Source organism: Rosa rugosa, chromosome 3 (genome assembly GCF_958449725.1).
Source record: "Rosa rugosa chromosome 3, drRosRugo1.1, whole genome shotgun sequence".
Classification (NCBI taxonomy): Eukaryota; Viridiplantae; Streptophyta; class Magnoliopsida; order Rosales; family Rosaceae; genus Rosa; species Rosa rugosa.
Window position 1 is genome coordinate 39,500,389 of NC_084822.1, and position 19,532 is coordinate 39,519,920.

The 19,532-nt window shown below is 38.9% G+C and overlaps 2 protein-coding genes across 2 annotated transcripts; one reads left to right on the top strand and one right to left on the bottom strand.

Annotated features, from left to right (window-relative positions):
* Window positions 1-7,905: 7,905 nt before the first annotated feature.
* On the top strand, window positions 7,906-13,320 carry LOC133736859 (uncharacterized). Its single transcript, XM_062164452.1, has 10 exons — window positions 7,906-8,283; window positions 8,597-8,944; window positions 9,226-9,298; window positions 9,428-9,540; window positions 9,753-9,837; window positions 11,298-11,370; window positions 11,608-11,663; window positions 12,478-12,543; window positions 12,894-12,959; window positions 13,036-13,320. Exons 1-10 carry the CDS (start codon window positions 8,105-8,107, stop codon window positions 13,123-13,125), a joined length of 1,149 nt encoding a protein of 382 aa, XP_062020436.1. The 5' UTR covers window positions 7,906-8,104; the 3' UTR covers window positions 13,126-13,320.
* A 299-nt stretch (window positions 13,321-13,619) lies between these two features.
* LOC133736858 (probable LRR receptor-like serine/threonine-protein kinase At5g48740) lies at window positions 13,620-19,061 on the bottom strand. The gene is made up of 16 exons (XM_062164450.1): window positions 18,317-19,061; window positions 17,695-18,235; window positions 17,145-17,599; window positions 16,936-17,053; window positions 16,760-16,828; window positions 16,589-16,657; window positions 16,431-16,499; window positions 16,265-16,336; window positions 16,070-16,138; window positions 15,752-15,996; window positions 15,463-15,668; window positions 15,170-15,296; window positions 14,966-15,034; window positions 14,657-14,846; window positions 14,424-14,556; window positions 13,620-14,136 (listed from the first exon to the last, which is right to left on the bottom strand). The coding sequence occupies exons 1-16, from the start codon at window positions 18,390-18,392 to the stop codon at window positions 13,924-13,926; spliced, it is 2,721 nt and encodes a 906-aa protein (XP_062020434.1). The 5' UTR covers window positions 18,393-19,061; the 3' UTR covers window positions 13,620-13,923.
* Window positions 19,062-19,532: the final 471 nt, after the last annotated feature.

Genomic DNA, 19,532 nt, shown 5'->3' on the forward strand with positions numbered 1-19,532 from the left:
TAAAACTATGCCCTCTTTATCTGTTGGCATTAATGAATCTTCCTTACATTGTGAAACTTGTGTTTTGGCAAAAAGTCATCGAGTCAGTTACCCATTGAGTCTTTCTAATAAAAGTTCCATTCCTTTTGAAATTATTCACTCTGATGTGTGGGGACCTTCCAAAGAACCCACTCTTTCTGGAATGCGTTATTTTGTTCTATTTATTGACGATTGTACTTGATTGTCATGGGTTGCATTGCTTAAGTCTAAGGATGCTGTATTCCCTACATTTCAAGCATTTCAAAAAATGATTCAAACACAATTTAATGGCCTTATCAAGGTTTTTCGTTCTGATAATGGGGGGGGGGGGGGGGGGGGGGGAGTTTGTCAATAGTGTTTTCCAGGAGCACTTCCAAGAACAATGCATAATTCATCAAACTACTTGTCCCCATACACCAGAGCAAAATGGTGTGTCAGAGCGTAAAAACCGTCATCTCTTAGACATAGCCCGAGCATTATTATTTGGTGCCCATATGCCCAAGTATCTATGGGGTGAAGCGGTCCAAACTGCATCCCACCTCATTAATCGTCTTCCTTCTAGTGTCCTTCAGGGGAGTATTCCCTTAGAAGTCTTGTCAACCCATGTCTCTATTCCTTCATTCCATAACCTACCTGCCAGAGTCTTTGGATGTGTTGCCTTTGTCCACATACCAAAAAATCAAAGGTCAAAGTTGGATGCCCGGGCTCTGAAGTGTGTCTTTGTAGGCTATGGTTCTCATCAAAAAGGATATAAGTGTTATCACCCACCTACACGGAAGTTCTACATCACCATGGACGTGTCTTTCTATGAAGACATGTGCTATTTCTCCCCCACCAACAACTCTCTTCAGGGGGAGAATGAATTTTTTGAAGAGATGTATGTTGGTGGAGCATTGAAGAAGAATCAAGATGCAGAAGAAGAAAGCACTGCTGACATTCCAGAGTTGACAGGGGGAGTTGACATGTCAATCCCTAGACTTGAAGTCGTTAATGACCAGTCGACAGGGGGAGTTGACCTATCAGTCAAAGAAATCTTACAGTCGACTAATCAAGCAGTCGACCTATCAAAAAAAGGGGGAGTTGATATGTCAATCCCCAGACAAGAAGACATCGACGTCGACCAATCGACTTCTGAAGTTGAAGAAGATTTTATACAGGCTTCCCCCTTACCTGATACTCCACCCCCTAATGCTGAAATCTCTGGTCAAGAAGCTCCAACTCAGGTATGTCCAGTATCTTCATCTGGTAATCCAGTAGAGTTTGTCTCTTCTACATATGTGTTACCTAGTAGAACCACCCGCGGTCAACCAGCAAAAAGGTATGAACCTTCCATAACTGCTTAAGCCAAATATCCAGTAGCTAACTTTGTGTCACACCATAGGTTATCCAAACCTTATGCATCATTTGTGAATCAAATATCCACTGTATCTGTACCTAACAAAGTGCAGGAGGCTATGGGAGACCCAAAGTGGGCCAAGGCAATGGAGGAAGAAATGGAGGCATTAGAGAAGAATCACACCTGGGAACTTGTACCACTACCTCGTGGAAAAAAGCCAGTTGGATGTAGGTGGGTCTTCACTGTGAAACATAATGCAGATGGCACAATAAGCAGATATAAGGCAAGGTTGGTGGCTAAAGGATTTACTCAGACGTACGGGATTGACTATGATGAGACTTTTGCTCCAGTAGCCAAGATGAATATTGTTCGAGTGTTATTGTCACTGGCAGCAAACCTGAATTGGCCACTCCATCAGTTTGATGTTAAGAATGCTTTCCTTCATGGAGAGCTAACTGAAGAAGTTTACATGAACTTACCTCCTGGTTATATACCTGACATACCAGGTGATATTGTGTGCAGGTTGAAAAAGTCTCTTTATGGACTGAAACAGTCACCCCGTGCATGGTTTGGCAGGTTTACTCAATCCATGAGACGCTTTGGATATAAGCAGAGCAATTCTGATCACACCTTGTTCCTGAAACACTAAAAGGGGAAGGTGACTGTGCTAATCATATATGTAGATGACATGGTGATTACAGGGAATGATCTAGCAGAAATTGAAAGCCTTGAGGAGAGGTTATCATCCGAATTTGAGATGAAGAATCTAGGTGACTTAAAGTATTTCTTGGGGATAGAGGTCACCAGGGGGAGAGATGGTATCTTCTTATGTCAGAGAAAGTATGTGCTGGACCTCTTGGCAGAAACAGGCATGTTAGATTGTTGCCCAATTGATACTCCAATTGAGCAAAACCACAAACTGGCAGAATACCCTGATCAAGTTCCAACTGACAAACCTCGGTACCAAAGGTTAGTGGGACGTCTGATTTACTTATCACATACTAGACCTGATGTAGCATATGCAGTTAGTGTTGTGAGTCAGTTTTTGCACAATCCAAGTGAAAGACACATGGATGCGGTAGTGAGGATCTTGAAGTATTTGAAGTCTGCACCAGGAAAAGGTTTAATGTTCTCAAAACATCAACACCTTGATGTTAGTGGGTATACAGATGCTGATTGGGCTGGTTGTATCACAGACCGGAAGTCTACATCTGGCTACTTTACCTTTGTGGGAGGAAACCTTGTTACCTGGAGGAGCAAGAAACAGAAGGTTATTGCAAGGTCAAGTGCTGAAGCTGAATATCGAGGTATGGCACATGGAGTGTGTGAACTCCTATGGTTACGTAATCTTCTCCGAGATTTGGGTTTTAAGCCTAAGTCAGCTATGCAGCTGTATTGTGACAACAAAGCTGCAATTGAAATCTCTCAGAATCCTGTGCAACATGATCGAACGAAGCATGTGGAAGTTGATCGACACTTCATTAAGGAAAAGCTAGACGCAAGGTTGATTACCTTTCCTTTTGTTCCTACTGAGGAACAATTAGCAGATATACTCACCAAAGCTGTATCCAGCAAGTTGTTTAATGACTCACTCGGCAAGTTGGGTCTTCGAGATGTTTATGCCCCAACTTGAGGGGGAGTGTTGACGTGTGAGTCATTATGTTGACATGTCAGTCATTATTAGTTGACGTGTGAGTCATCTAGAGAATATGTGTATTCAGTAGTTTCCTTATAGGAATTAGTTTCCTATACTAGATTGTACTAATGTGTAGTACAAGTATAGTACAATAGGGTTTTGTATATATATCCCTTACACAATTGTGAATTATATAGAAGAATTCTCACTCACAAATATTTTCTCAATATTTGACTGGAGCAACTTTGATTTTGGACTCAAGTTACTAGTATCAAGCATTGCCCTAGGAGAAACCATAGACTTAAGGCTCAAGATACCAAATTAAGGAAGAATCGTCGAATAGGATCATACATAACTAGGGCTGCACACGGATTGGGTTGGATCGGTTTTGACTCTAAATCGTCTCTATTCTAAAGTGAGCGGTTTAAGCATTTTGGACAACCGTTCATTAAAAAAAAAAACACTTAACCCGATCTAATCCAATCCAATTAAAGATAGTAAACGTACTTGAACCGCTACTTTCAACACGAAATCTGTATTGAACTCTTGTTACCTCAGTTGCAAACGGTTGGTGGTGTCAAGAATTGCTAAAGACCTTAATTTTGGGACTAGTGACCTTTTCTTTTCTTTAATAGGTGAAACTTTTCCGAAATCTTGAATTTAGGTTTTTTTTTTTTTGTTATTGATGGTTCTAACTTCTAAGTCTATTATGTACTTGCTATGTTAGTAAACAATTAAGGGGGGTATATTCATTTAAGAGTTTACAAGATTTTTTTGTATTTTGAAAGTCTATGGGTATTCAATTGAGATTTTAAACATTTAAAATCTTGATGTATTCAATTAAGATTTAAAATTATCCATTCAAATATGCAGATATTCAAAAGTATACGGATTTTTAAGGATTTCATTAAATGCTGGATTTTAGAGGATTTTATAATGCTTTTTATACATATCAACACTCAAAAACAATCCAACCACTTCCCAAGAAATTTTGATGGATTCTTTCTCACTCAAAAAATGAAGAACCTCTTCACCAAAAAAAAAATAAAAACAGCTCTCAATAGGTGACACTCATCCATTTGTTCTTAACCTATCTTCCCACTATCCTCCTCTGCCTCTGCCTCTGCTCTCATCTAATAATTTTATTATTTTTATCACTATAGCTCTGGAAGCCTTAATCCTTCTAGCTAATTAAACTCACTTTCAATGATATTGTTAAGATGATACATACACACATGTTTCTTTTTTTTGAATCAAACCCGAAGCCGGGTGTCGATATATATACATATATTCATCTAAAACTAGAATAGGCCGTTACATACACACATGTTTTTTTTTTTTAACAAAGAAGATAAATTATTGATCAAATACGATTAGAATCGTACAAAAGGGCATCCAGAATGAAGTCTGGAGCATGAGTAAACCATTCAGATTGAACATCTACATCAAAACTATGGCTAGCCAATTTGTGAGCTACACACATGTTTCTTTTGTAAATTAGATATGAAATAAATTATATCATTAGTTTACTACTTTATTTTTTGTGTAACATTTTGGTTGATTTTTTTTTTTTTAATCAACCCAAACATGGCGCCAATATATTCATCACAAACCAGAATAGGTCATTACATACCCTTCCGCTGTCATTTATAGACAAACAAGAAGCTAGTGGTAGTACCCACAAGTGGTACGTACATATAGTCATACTCATTGTACAATCAAATACGTAGAAATAGCGGATATCCTCATTCGGTACTACTCCAGAGACGCTAAAGAGACATAGAGTGCACATTGGTGCTTAGTTTCCTAATACAAGGAATTATTGTAATTTAGATCAAACTAAAAAAAAACATAGGGTTGAGCCTAGGCCCTAAACCCTAGCCCAAATAAACATTGGACTAGGGCAGAAACCCAGCCCAACAATTTGCAGCCTAACATGGTAGTCCTCAAGGAAATTCGCCCTAGGCCCATCAAACTGATTCGGGCCAGTCAGCTTGCTCCTCCCATCCCCCCGTCGTACAGTATCATCCGACAAGATCCGTCCGACCCACGTCGCCCGATCCACGTCTCTACGCTTTGCACTGCCACGCCATCCTCTTGGCGTTCCAAACCGCAATGACCTGCATCACCACGTAGCCCAAGCCACGCTGCCATGACCTGCATCACTACGGACCAAAACCATCCCCGATCCAGGCTGCCCCAAAACCCCACCGCCATCAATCGAGATCCCTGACGCCTGCGATCCAGGAAACCCATCGGTGGGGATCGTAATACCGGCCCGTACAGCCTGACCACCACCATCTGCACCATCCCAGTCGAACCAACTGAAAAGCCAGAGCGCATTCCTCCGACGAAGTCACCATAGGCAGTAGTTCTCCCGTCCGGCAGCAACCCTATGACGGCGGGAGGCCAGAGGCCATTTCAACATCCGGGCGTCGCCGGATGAGAACAAGAATTCGAACGGCGGAGGCCTTAGGGTTTCCCGAGGTGAGAGAGAAACCTAGAGAGAGAAACTCTTTTTTTTTTTACAATCTAACATTTTGGTTGATTAGTTTTCTCTTATTATTCATATATCATTATACACAACATAAAGAATGGTAGATTGCCATATATATATATACTTTTTTGTCACTGATATAGCATTATAATTGGATCCATACATCCATTGCTTTTAAAGAAGAAGAAAAAAAAATAAAAAATTAACCTACCAAAAACATCATAAGGACTTGTAAAATCTAAACAAATACTAGTAAATCAATCAGAGTCCATATAGAATTTAAACAATCCGTGGACTAAGTAAATCCAGGGATTATAAAAACTCAAACAAAATCTTTTAAAATCTGAATTGAATACACCCTCCTAAAGTTAGGTAATGTCATCCATATGCGAATAGTATATATTTGTTTTAGGGAATAAATATTTATAGATATGTTCAGGACTACGCTAAGTCACTATCAGGATATTACATACACCAGAGCAAAAGCTTCAGAAGCATAACTTTGCTTTTGCCTATTCGACCTAACGGGGAACAGATCCCTAGCAAATAACATTCATTCTAAGTTTCTAACAATACATGCTCATTTATTTCACTATTAACTACAACGAAAAAGGCTCACAAGTTTAAAAACTAGACAACTATTAGAAGAACCATCAAGCTTTCGCCTAAGAACGCAATTGTTTTACGATTGCTTGCCAATTCAACCAAATAGCCTGCCATGATGTCTAGGATCAAACTTGTCAACCTGAACATGCTAAATTTTACTTTTACCCTTCCCCACAATAGTAGAAGGGTTAGGAGTGGTTGCTGCTGGGCCAGAGACCCCAACACCATTATTCTTTGTCTTGTTACGACTACCTAGAGGCCTGCCTCGAGACTTCTTCTTGTCCAACACACACAAATCCTTCAAGAGCCCCTCTGCAGACCAAGTCAACCCTAAGTTCTCCTCTTCTAGCATTGCAAGGGCCAGTGATAGTGCATGGTGATTGCGCTTGGGCTACGGACCTTCCTCCTATTCTCTTGCCCGATGCGCCCCCATAACTCGGGTCACCGTCCCATTTGCTACTGCCACCACCGAATTCTCCTCCACAACAACCACCATAGCATTGGTTGCGTCACCTTGCTCCCTAGAAATCTTCTCCACCACTTCCCTTCCCTAGAACTCTCCACTCCTTTCGTCGATGTCTCCTCACTCTACTCTGATTCTTTGTTCAACCTCTTCTGATAAACCACTGGCTTCCTTCCCTTACCATCAATGCCCCGAAATATGGGTTCCAAAAGACCTAGAGATGATGGACTTGAGGAGTTGGCGCGAAAGACCAAAGACGGCAGTCTGGTCGCAACCCCTTTCACATCACCGTCGCTCCATTTATGTTGTCGTCCGGCCTGGAATCCGCCACCAACTGCATGGGGCACGCTGCACCCACGTGGTTCAGAGATCCACAATCCTGACACCGGCCCACAAGCTTCTCATATATAACAGAATGACAACTCTAGGGTTTCGGCATCTGAAACCCTAAACTTCCGATTCAACTCCACTGTCTCGTTCACGCACAAAGCATCTCACACCCGTGCCTGCCCCTCACATAAGCCACGCCGATCCACCTCCAGTACCATTCCAATCGTTTCTCCGATCAATGATACAGTTGCCGGCATGTGAAAAGCTGGTGGTAGTCCATGAATTCGGATCCAAATCCAGATGTGGTCTAAGGAGACACTAGAAATGAGAGATCTCTCATCGTAGTCATTTAGGACTACGTGAGCCCTGTTGAAAGTTCATGGACCTTCTTTTTTTATTCTTAGAATGTCCTCGGCATTGCTAGAGATGAAAAGATACCTCTCCTCTGGGCATTCATGCAACTGTAGCGTTCCATTCAGTCTCCACATCGATTGAAAAGCACCCATGAATGAGTAATGATTGAAAGCTCTGCAAGTATTAAGCCTTTCCACCATGTATGTGTTGTTAGCCACAAACTCCTCTCTTTTCTTCCTTAGGTCACCGAAATCCACAGGTTCATCCTCCCCTTGCAAAGACAAAGCCGAGGCCAACCAAGTAGTTATGGAGGCAAGGGCGCCCATTAGAAAGTCTTGGTGTGTTGCGCAAACCCTAGCCACGCCATAGATAAGGGCGACTAGAGCAAATACTTGTCTTCTCAACTCATTTTTCTCTTCAAGAATTGTAACGCATGAAGTCTTTTTTATCTTAATATATTATTATTGTTTTTTCATAAAATAACATAAAAATCAATCATGAAAAACATGTGAGTCAACTATTCAGTGTCACATAAAGAATGAAAAATTCTCATGTGTTGCCCTGAATCAGGTTAAGAAGTTAATCAAGTTTTTGACTCAAATAGTTACTTTTGAAAAATATAATACGTAGTGCACAAGAGTCCACGGCCAAAGTCTCGACCTTTCTAAGCCGCAAGAAGATCGCTTTCAATGGAGAGTATCTAAAGTTTAGATTCTAAACTCTTCCTCTGGAGTATATGCCTCTATTATAGCCCCTCCTCACTAGCCACTCACAGCCAAGCACATGGAGCAAGAACCGCCAATCTCTCTGGTTCAAACCCACATCCAAACCCAGTTGCCCACTTAGCATCATCAATACCTCCAAATGTCTCTAATAGCGGATTTTACACCTGGGTCTTCTCTATTCCCACACACCCCAAAACCCAAATCTTCAAACCGACAACTTATTAGGCATTCAAGCTGTTTCAATGTCAGGCACAGATTGCTGGTGAATGGGAAACAATGTGGGCTAGTTTCCCAGCTCTTCAGACCCCAAACCTTCAGGTAAGTTTAGTTGTAAATTTCCGTGTTTGATGTAAATGAAGGTCTAAATGCTATAAAGTTCACTGAAAAGGTGTTGAAAATGAAAACCCAGTTCATAATAAAGCCAATATTTGGAGTAGAGGCTCCAAGCTTCAGGCTTTGTCTTAGTCACAAGTACTTTCTCTATTGTTATTTTGTGTGCTCATAGCTTAATGTGTAAAGTTCAAGACTGCTCTGCATTGCATACTCATTATTGAAGCTCTGATGTTCAAAATATTCAAATTTTTTATATTTCCTGGTTTCGTTGATTGTTAATTAACTTTTTTACAAGCAGGATTAGAAGCTTTTCGAAGGAGGATACAGAAAATGAAAATGATGAGGCTGCAATGTCTAATGACATTTTGAATGGGCAAGATGGGATTTATGATGAGTTGCTTGGAAATGTTAAAGTTACTCAGACTACTACAGAAAGTTTATTTCTGGCTAAAATAGCAATTGCACTGGGAATAGCTGCAACAGTTACATTGATATCTATTAGCATCAAGGGTCCCACTCTTGGATCATCGAATGGGCTTCAGTTCTTGCCAGAAAGCTCATCCTCTTCAGCAATGGCGGCGGCCCCTGTTGGTTTCACTTTCAAAGCTTTTGGCTACAGCATTGTTCTTCCAGAATATGCACCAGGGTATATGATTTGTTTTGCCTCTTGCTTGTTGGAAAGTTACAGTTTTCTTTTACAGTTGCCTGATGGAACTGTTCTAACATATTTGGCTATAATCAATTGAAAAAATTGAGGTTTCTATCTCGGTTAAAAGTAAGTAGTAAATGGAATGTATCTTTGTTAGTTCCCTATTCTTCACAGTGCAAGTTGTGGTTCTTGGTGAGTTGGGGTAAAATAGAAAATATATATGCTAATTTTTCAAACTTTAGTTGTATCTTAATAGATAATCATCTGATGCATTGCAGGTGGATCTACTTTTGGTTGCTTATGGCTGCAGGGTTTGGGCTTTTCATCAGTGAAGAGGCTCTAAATATATGGGTCTGTCCTCTAATCCGATATTTCTGTTTCACAAGCTTAGATATTACCATGTTGAATTTATTACTGTTTGATTTCCATGGCTTCAATGCTACTTAAAACTTGTGAATACTCATTTAGAAGACAATATAGGTTGGCATATCTTTAGCCCGGAGGCTATCTTTGGATGGGACCTGGCAGTCATTTGCTGAATCTTTCTCGAGAAATGCTCCGTACATTGTATCTACAACTCTTTGGGTGTATTGGTAATTGACTAAACATGTGATCTTTAGCTATACAACAAATCATGGTTACCTTTTCTGATTCTGAAGAAAATTCTGTAGGGGTTAGTAACGCAATGGAGCTTTTCTATAAGATTGTAGGCATACCTCTTTAGAATTCTCTGGTTGACACGCAGTCTTTGTATTGGTAGACCTTGTCGGTTTTAAACGTGACACAATTTGTGTTCATATTTCAGGGGAGTATGCATTAGTGATCTAATACCTTTTTATATGGGGAAGCTTTTTAGACAATCCAGGGCGTCTGATGATATTTTTTCAAAGGTTAGTCCTGCTCCTACCTTCTTGCTTATGGGTTATTTTCATTATCATGCCTAAACATCAACGATATGTACACATTCTTTGCTCATTCTTGGTGCCAGGAATATGAATGGGGTGGGCTCACTAAACTTTTTCTAGGGAGTTTAGTAACTATCTCTTTTCTCGTTTTTCTCTTTTTAAGTTTTCATACTATTAGGAATTGTTAGTTTTATCTTATTGCATATCGTCTTATTCCTCAAACTGAAGGAGAAAAAAAAAAGAAGATTTTGTTTATAACTGCTACCTTCTTCACAGTGGTGAGAGCCAAAAAGCAATCAACCTTTGGCACTTCATGACTGATGAAATGATCTTTTGTTGCAGAGAACAACATAGAGGTTGACTCGTATGTGTGATCAGTTAATTATAATCAATACAGTTTCTATTGCTCATAATTAGAGGCCTTAAATAACTTCAAAAACACCCAAAGTCTGCACCCGTCATCCCTGAGCTACAACATGCAAACCCAAGTAAGTCATCCAACCATAACACTTAGCATTATGGATAGAGTTCCAACTGGTGACTGCAAACAGCAGAAGTGATTCTCTTGGGGAGAAATGTTTGGAACTCATGAAGAGATTCTGGAAAGAGTTAGGGATTGATTTCAACTTGTTTCCTTACAAATTTGTGGGGGTAGTTGTTGAGGAAGGCTGGATTGGGATGAGAGATAGCAGGAAGTATTGCTCTATTAATTGAACCTCAAAGGAAAGAAGGCTAAAGTTCTCGCGGTTGCATTGTGTTAACTGTCATTTGCATGCTTTGGATGGAAAGAAATAGAAAGATTTTTGTCTTTTTAAAGACTACAGAGGTGCCGTGATGGCGGCATAGAGTAAAGTTTTTGTCAACTTTATGGGCTTCTGTTTCGGTAGATGTCAGAGACTACAGACGTTCTTGTATTTTGCTTGACTGGAAGGCAGCTGTAGTTTTCAATCATTAGGGTGCTTTCTCTGCAGCTGTCTATTTGCATTTGGTGTTGCTTTCCAGTTTTTGCTGTTTGTTTCTCTCTGAGGTGTACCTTGTCTCCTTTTGTAGCATCATTTGTTGAGATTGATATACTGTTTCTTTTCCAAAAAAAGAAAAGGAAAAAGAACAGTCCTCTATTCTGGTTCTTATTATTATTTTTTTTCCAACATGCTATGTCTTTCTTTGGGATAGAACTAAGTTAATAACGTTTTTGGGCTGGGTTTAACAAACTTTTAGTTTATTTAAAAAAATTTATGGAAAATAGTGTGGACTACTAGGCGTACATGTTGCCGGCATCATTTAGAATAGCATGGATGTATGTTATAAAAACAACAAAATATTTCTGAGCACAGGCTACCAGGCTACCAGGCTACTTGGTACTGCCCAGGGTAGTGTAGCTCCACTTGTGTTGACTACCGATTTGAGTGTTAATTTAATGAACTTGATCTTGATGATGGATGCAGTTAGGGATTGGCAAAGAGAAAGCTTTAAGCATAACCCGTGCAGTGCAAAGATATGGCAACCTTATTGGTTTTGGTGAGTTGTAGAGCTTAGTTATTATAGATCAGTGTGGTTCTATCTTGAGTGTATGTATATAACTAGATATTGCTCAACCTAAAACTTTAAAACAGAAATTTGTTGCTTTCATGTATATACTTTGCTAGTTCTCATATGTATATACTTTGCTAGTTCTCATATGCAGTATACTGAATCCTAGTTGAACTCACTATTCTGCTACTATGCTGTAATGCTTTTGTGCATTTTAATTTGCAGTTGAACGCTTTTCCCTTGGAGTGAGAAATCCAACAGCTTTTCTAGCAGGGACCTTAGTAAGTTATCTTGAATACATGCACATAATCATTCTCGCTTATATTGAAACTCCCTTCTGTTTGTTATGAAATCTTGTTGAGAATACATGTCCTAGTCTGATCTTTTTGATTTGTGATTGTGAGCATGGTGGGACATGTACATGTTAATGATTGTGAATCTTTGTCTACAAGAGCATTGGGTGTGGCGTTTGAGTGTTAAATATTTCCATTTAGTTTTCTTTAGTTACTGCACTGTATGCTCCTAAAAGTTGGTGTATGCATTTGCTTGAGTTTCTTCATTTAAATACTGCGTCCTGATAACATGCTCAAATAAAATGGTATTTAAATGACTCTTTAAATAAAAAAATTACGTGATCAGTTGCTTGTTGGAAGTTCTATTTATGAATGGGGAGGGATTCTAAGAATTTTCCAAGTTCATGCACAAGTACCCATTACTTCTTGGGTCATAATTGCGGTTTAGCCATTATAGCTGTTTGTAATCCACAAAGGGGCACAAAACCTTCCACAAAGGCACAAACTTCAACTTGAGCTTTATTATCATATATGATCAGTGTTAACTTTTGATGAACAAAAAGGTCATATTGTTTGATGTCAAGTTATAACATTATGTGGTCAAACCGTAACTGCAGTGAAGCTATGTAAGACATCTGAACTGTTATGTTTAGTTACAGAAAAAAGGAAAAGACTAGAAAGTGAAAATGACAATCCATCCTGTAACTTGACAAATATTCTACTCCTCAAGTCATATACACACATGTACTCAAATATCACTCATTTACCGCTGATTGCTTATCATGCTTTTTTCTGAGTACAGGGTATATCTCCAGAGTGTTTCTTTGCTGGAGTTTGTTTGGGTGGCTTGATCACCCTTCCGATCCAGGTCAGTCCAGTGCTGTTACAAATTATGCTGCCTTGTAGTACATTCATAAGCTTGTGCTCAACTCTAGTGTAATCTGAATTTATTTGTATGCATTTGCACAATCTATGCTTAGCTAGGGAGAAGTCAAGTCATATGTAGCCACCTAGAATGCATCCACTTTTTAAACTGTGTAAAATTTTTGAAATTTCATGCGTTATTGGTTTTTGAAGGGTTTCCGTACGAAAGATGTTGGAAAATGTGACAACGGAGTAGTATAGACTTTGTATTTTGCGGCTATAAAGAAGAAATTGATAACCAACTTTCTTATTTGGCTACTAAATTTTAGTATTCTCTTTGCTTCATGACCTCAGTTCGGGATAGGATTCTTCTTGAGGGAGCGCCCTGTCTTTGCCCTAGCTACTGTTGCAACAGTTGTGGTATGCAGAGAAACTCGAAACCATATATGAAATCATAATTTTGTTTTTACATGAATCTAACATGGGAATTATCCAGGGCATTTGGACTATTTTCCCTTATGCAGTGGCTACATCAACAGCATTGTTCCTTTACCTTCGACAACGTTACTCAACGTCGTCAGAATAGGATCCCAGACAAAAGTTATTCATATTTGTATGTACAGAAAAGTTGCTGTGATTTGGTTATGGGAAAAGACCCAATAGTAAATTTTGAAATTTGACATCACTACATGTGTAACTTATCATTTAGACTTTTCTTGGAGTCCAGTTTTGAAAATGTAATCCAAATCCCCACATAATGCAAAAAGAATTTTAGAATTTAGCCATGGAGTGTGGATGATGAAGAGCAACAGCATTCAGATTGGTAAGTCATTCCATTGTCCATGGATATGAAAACTAGCTTGATCTATGCTCGTTGCTCAGCACGTCCTGATCTCAGGAATATTCTTTTATGTGTTTCATGTAATTGTAATACATACATAGATCTTGTAAGGATCAATTCGTTTTTTTTTTTTTTTTTTTCTTTGAGAACTTCATCTGGGTTTGAATCCTTGGTCCACTAGAGATCTGAAATTGTTGAACAGAGAACAAGATGTTTCTTTTGCCCCTTCGAGATGAACATCTCATGAAATATTATTTCATTCCTAACCAAAGGCATTCCTCATAACAATACTCACATAGTGGGGTAAGCAATGAGCTACACCATTTGCTTCCCCAAAAAAGATGACACACTCGAACTTCATTTAATCTGAGACAAATACATACTTATATATCCACAATGTGTCATATCTCCTGAGTTATCATGTTCCATAGCAGTGTGATACACACGAGGGAGACCACTCATTTTACTAATAAAATAATATGAGATGAACTTGTCCAACAAAATGCAGCTCAAAAGGAAAATTGTAGTGAGCAGGAGTCATCTTCATATGTCGCGAGATTGGAGATATGAAAGCTGAATGATATAGGCTTCTTTCAGCTCAGCCAAGACCTCTGCTATGGTTGGTCTTTTTGATGCATCTCTTTCTACGGACCTTACAGCAACTAGGGCTGCCTTTCTCATGCTTTCAACGTCAAACGTTCCCTCTAGGCTCTCATCCACTATTTCATAAGCACCTGCTTGTAAGTAAGGCTTGGCCTGCACATGTAAATCGAAGAAGGCGCAGAATAAGACTAACAATGAAAATATATTTTCACGATCAAAACCATTCATTTTCAGTCTCATATTAACATCATGCATCTAGGAAAACAATCAATGAAGTTAAGGTAGTTTACTCAGCTATCTCTCATCAAACGATGATCTAGAAACTGAAGGGTAGTAAACCATGAAAGTACTTTGCAGGATGGGAAGAAGAATGAGCAAAGTTGGACGCATTTCTCTTACCAAGGCAGGAAATTTTACGAAAACGATAGAAGTGTGCTTACCCATAACACCAAATTAAAGGAGTCTGGAGTTCCTGAGTGACTCAATGGTTCCCTTCCACAAATGAGCTCCAGAAGAACTACTCCGAAGCTATAGACATCGCTTTTCTCAGTAAGCTGTTGTGTTGAGTAATATCTGCTCATTGAGTTACAAGTATAAATATAGCCATAAGTAAATGAAGAAAGTGATCCTTCAGAATCAACAATATATATTATGTAATGTTTTAAAGACATACTCAGGATCAAGATAGCCAGCAGTTCCCTTGACAACAGTGGTGACGTGAGTTGCATCTGCCTGCATTACTTGCTTAGAGAGGCCAAAATCACAAACCTTAGCATTCATCTGCTTGTCCAAAAGTATGTTACTGCATTTTATATCACGGTGTATGATTCGTGGTTCATTTCCATTGTGTAGATAGTCCAATCCTTCAAAAGAAAACAGAGTTATAATTCATATAGAGCTGTCAGAAAATTAATACTATAAGAACCTAAGGAAAAGAAAAGAAAGAAGGATTAATATGGATGAGTAGCTGAAACAAGCACACCTTTTGCAGCATCAACAGCAATTTTCAGTCGGCGAACCCAGCTCAGTGAAACTTTTTTACTCTTTGGACCTGAAGTAGAATTTCTTCATAAATTATAGAATGGGAACACCCCTTGGAGTACTATATTGGACGAATATAAAGGGTAACTTTGCAGCAAGGAATTAAAAGTTCTTTAATAGGTGCACAATTAATGTTTAAACATACCATAAAGGTGGTCAGCCAACGAACCACAATGAAGATACTCGTAAACAAGTATTTGCTGCTTTGATTCATGGCAGAATCCTTCCAAGCACACAAGATTTTGATGGCGAATTCGAGACAAGAGATGCACCTATAACAATAAGAGGCAAGGATAAGGAAGCAACACTGCAAGAAATTCATATTTCTCATGCATCTTTGCCAAATGTTGCACTTCCATATAGACTCAGAAGTTATTAAGGGCGAATGAGTGTCATAATAATTTCTCTTCATATGCTAATAGAATCAGAATAGGAAACCTCATTGACAAAGGAATCAGCCCCAAGTTGGCTTTTATCAAATCGCACTTTCACAGCCACCATTCTTCCATTGGGAAGTTTTCCAAGGTAAACTGAACCAAAACTTCCACGGCCTAAAAGTTGCTTGAAATTGTTGGTGGCTGCTTTAATTTCTTTGTGGCTAAAAACCTTTGCTGAATTCCAGTTACGCATATCTAACATTGCCCCTAAACAGCCAAAAAGAAAGTAAATGTAAGATCCAAGTAGTGTCCACTGAAGTCTCACATACATAATCGAAATGTCTACTTACTCTCCATTGATGTGACATCAGTTCTTCTTTTCTTCACATACAACATTACAGAAATGGAGGCAAGTATCAGAAGGGCGAGTAAGGCTCCTCCAATAGCACCGAGTATAACTGCTATATTACTGTGCTTCGTGTGTTTCTTTCCGGGAAAGATAGTAACTTGTGGTGCCTCAATAGAAGAGTTGTCTGAGCCTGAGAAATCATTGCATGTCATTGTTGAGAAAGATAGGCACAGATTTCCGGATGCTCTGCACAAATTTGGTGCGTCAGAAATAGAGGAAAATAATGTACAGACAATGACAATTCTAATTTCAATATTACCTAATTTCCAAGCTTTCTCTGTTCAAAGACTGGGGAAGAACACCTTGCAGTTTGTTATTTTCTACATTCCTGATGAATGCATGAGTGTATATAACTGAGTGAAACAAATGATCTTATCCAAACGGTAATCGGAAGATTTACAATTCATCTCCTCGTTAATATATCTTAAACTTGTTCTTCCAACGTTAGACTTACAACAAGTGAAGATCCTCCAACTCTCCCAAACTATCCGGAACCATTCCCTGTAAAGTATTGTTTTGCAAGTCCCTATAAGGAAGAGAGAAATGAAACTACAAGTATCAGCTTTTGGATCCGAAGCTACCTTAGTTATTAGAATGCTGTTGTAGAGAATTAAACTTACAGAATTTGAAGGCTAACCAAGCTGTCCAACTCAGTTCCAAAGGAAGTTAACTGATTGAAGCTCAGATTCCTGAAAGTTTTAAGCAATGTAAATCTTGATGTCTTGGCAAAGGAAAGAAAATAACTTGAGGCCATGAAGGAAGAGGACTAGTTTATTACAGTTTCTCAAGACGTGTCAAGCTACCCAGATTCTGTAGTTCACCGGTAAGCGATGTGTTATGCAAATCCCTGGAGCATAAACATATGCAAACATAATTTATTAATTTTGACACTTTAATGATTAAGACTATTAACACCAGTCCTAACTCCTAAGCAGTCTCAACGGCTCACAGTGTTTTAAGATCCAGCAAGTCACCAATGGCTGGACTAATTGACCTCAAGTTGATGTCTGAAAGCTTCCTGAACACACAAACAGTTAGACCATATCAGAGATCTCTAGGAAAAATACAAGACACCATATTCTCCAATGAGAGATAAAATGCACATTATGTTCCTTTTGACCATACAATGAGGTAACTATGTTTCCTTCACATTCAACTTGATCCCATTTTGTCGGAGAGCAAGGGTCACCTTGCCATCCCAAATCTAAACCAATTGACTGTTGGATAACCTGAAGGGCTGAACCTGCAACATCATGTAGGAAGCGAATAAGTGTAGTCAGTTACAGAAATTAGATTGGACCTTCATTAAATAGTATGCAAATCAAAACTGTTACCTGTAGTGGAGGAGGCTTCTTCTGGAATATCAAGAATTTCATACACCTCAATTGCATTGATTTGAGGATAGAAGCTGATGCTCTTAAGTGTGATGTTCAAGCTCTTTATTCCTCTCTGCGTGAAGTATAGTGCACTAACTTCTGAGCTTCTTACAGTATAATTCGATTGTGCAACATCACCATTAATCAAGATGTCGAATGAAGGAAACACAGGTAGAATCCCAGCAAAGTAGAGGACAATGTAGTAGTCTGCCAAGGTGTCAAGAGATAAGTTATATGTCAAGGCATCCCTCCGTGCCAAAACTCTTGCAGTTTGAAGGATATCAGCTGGGAGACTCTCCTTTAACCCCAAAAAATTGAAGGTAATAAGTTGAGTCTTAAAACCAGTTGACACATGAAATGGTGCAAAGCTTTGATCAGCATCCCATATACGATCATATGGATCCAACGGATACCTGAATATAAATAAACCAGTGACCAAAGCTCCTACAAAAGGTTCAAAGGTATATCAATAGTAAAGAGGTCTAAAGTAACTCTAAACTCTACATACCTCAAGGATCCATTTGTGTTGCCACAATCTATTCGATAACTTTTCCTCAGTGACTTATGTGGGAAATCTTCCATGCCACTTGTGTAAGCTCCTTGGGGAAGTGGCCTAACTTCAATTGAAGTAATTACAGGAGTCCCTCTATCTGGTATATTATGCAAACAAAAAGAGACTGTGTCCTTATCAACTGGCCATAAAAACTCTTCTATCCAAGGATCGGTTTTTCTGAGATCTATAGTACTAACAATGGCTGTGCCAAGAGATACAGAGAATGATGGGGGTTTCCCAAGTCCATCATAGTCTTTGTACACAAATTGAGCTCTAACAAGAACCAAAAATGACACATTACTCACTGGTAGCCTATAACAGTTGTGAGATTGGAGAATTGGGAAAAACCGAACCGGGACAGTAAATGAGGAGGTCCCCTCAATGTAACTGATGGTAGTGGTGTTGCCTGTGGCTATGAATTCATTGTCTCGAATCCATGAGATATTGGATGAATCGGTGTAATTCATAGTTCCACCACAAGTTAAGCTCAAGAAACCTGTTACATATGCATGAATAAGCAACATTGGACTGCATGAAAGAATACTATAAACCAAAACTCTGTACTTGAAATGCATACCATCTTGATCAGAGAAAGCAACTACCCAAAATCCAAGGAACAGAAAGAAGCCAACCCAAAAACACAGAAGGTCCATAAATGGATCAGCACCAAGAAAGTTAACAATCTTGAGAAACCAGAGAAACCCAAAAGCATTGATACAAGAAAGAAACTAAATAGACTTAACTTAGTTTGTATACCCAACTGGTCCATCATTAAAAGTTAGAGGATCGGAGGATCAAAAAGGGTGAAGAATTCAAAAGATATTGGAAGAAAAATGATTATTCTTTGGTGGGGGAGACAAATTGATGAGTTGGTAATGAATAAGAAGGGTAACTATATTACATTGAAGCTGTAAAAAGGAGAAAAACAAAACTGTGATTGAGGTCCATGGCACAATGTGATGATGAAGGCGTGGTGAGGGAGGCATATATAACTAATCATATGCTTTATGCTTATATACTAGGGTGATAAAACAATAATTTCTTTCCACCATGCACGAATAGTGCTAATGGTTAGCACCGTAGTAGCTGTTGAAAAGCAGCTTTTGAAGAAGTTGACCACTTTCAGTTGAAGAAAACCAGTAAAGAGCATGACCTGAATCTGGGTATATACCAAAGTATTAATTTGGAATAAATAAAATTAAACGTGGAATATCGTTATTAGAGGGTAATAGTAGGGAATGCTCTCATGCTAGATTAGTGTCAGAATGCGTATAATACACTATAAATGTTTTCTTGGTAAGACACATATCTGACGAGAACATCATCAAATATTTGATGATCATAGATGCCCCTTCTGCAGGTTTTAGCAAGCATAAAATGGTTTGAGGTTGGCCCCATCAACAAGCAACACTGAAATGAAATAGGTCAAATGCTTGAAATGCAAGGTGGTTTAGTGGAAGATGATTATGCATAGGATGCTTAATGGAGGGTGCATCAAAGCAATGATCTTTATTTTCTAGTTCTCTTTTTGTATTGCTTTGCTTGCAGATTCAATTTCATTCTGCTCCAAATGCTATCTTTAGTGAAAAGGAAAGGTGCTTTGTGACTTTGTGGTGGGAACCAAATCGATCATTCGGGACCTATAGTGACATAAAGATGAACCAATACCTCATGTTGCTCATGCATCGATCATGTCTATATGTTCCATTAATATACATGTTTAATATTTGCAGATCCAAGGATGGTAAGCCCTTCATGCCACATAGAGGTGGAAAATAAGAACTGCATTAGGG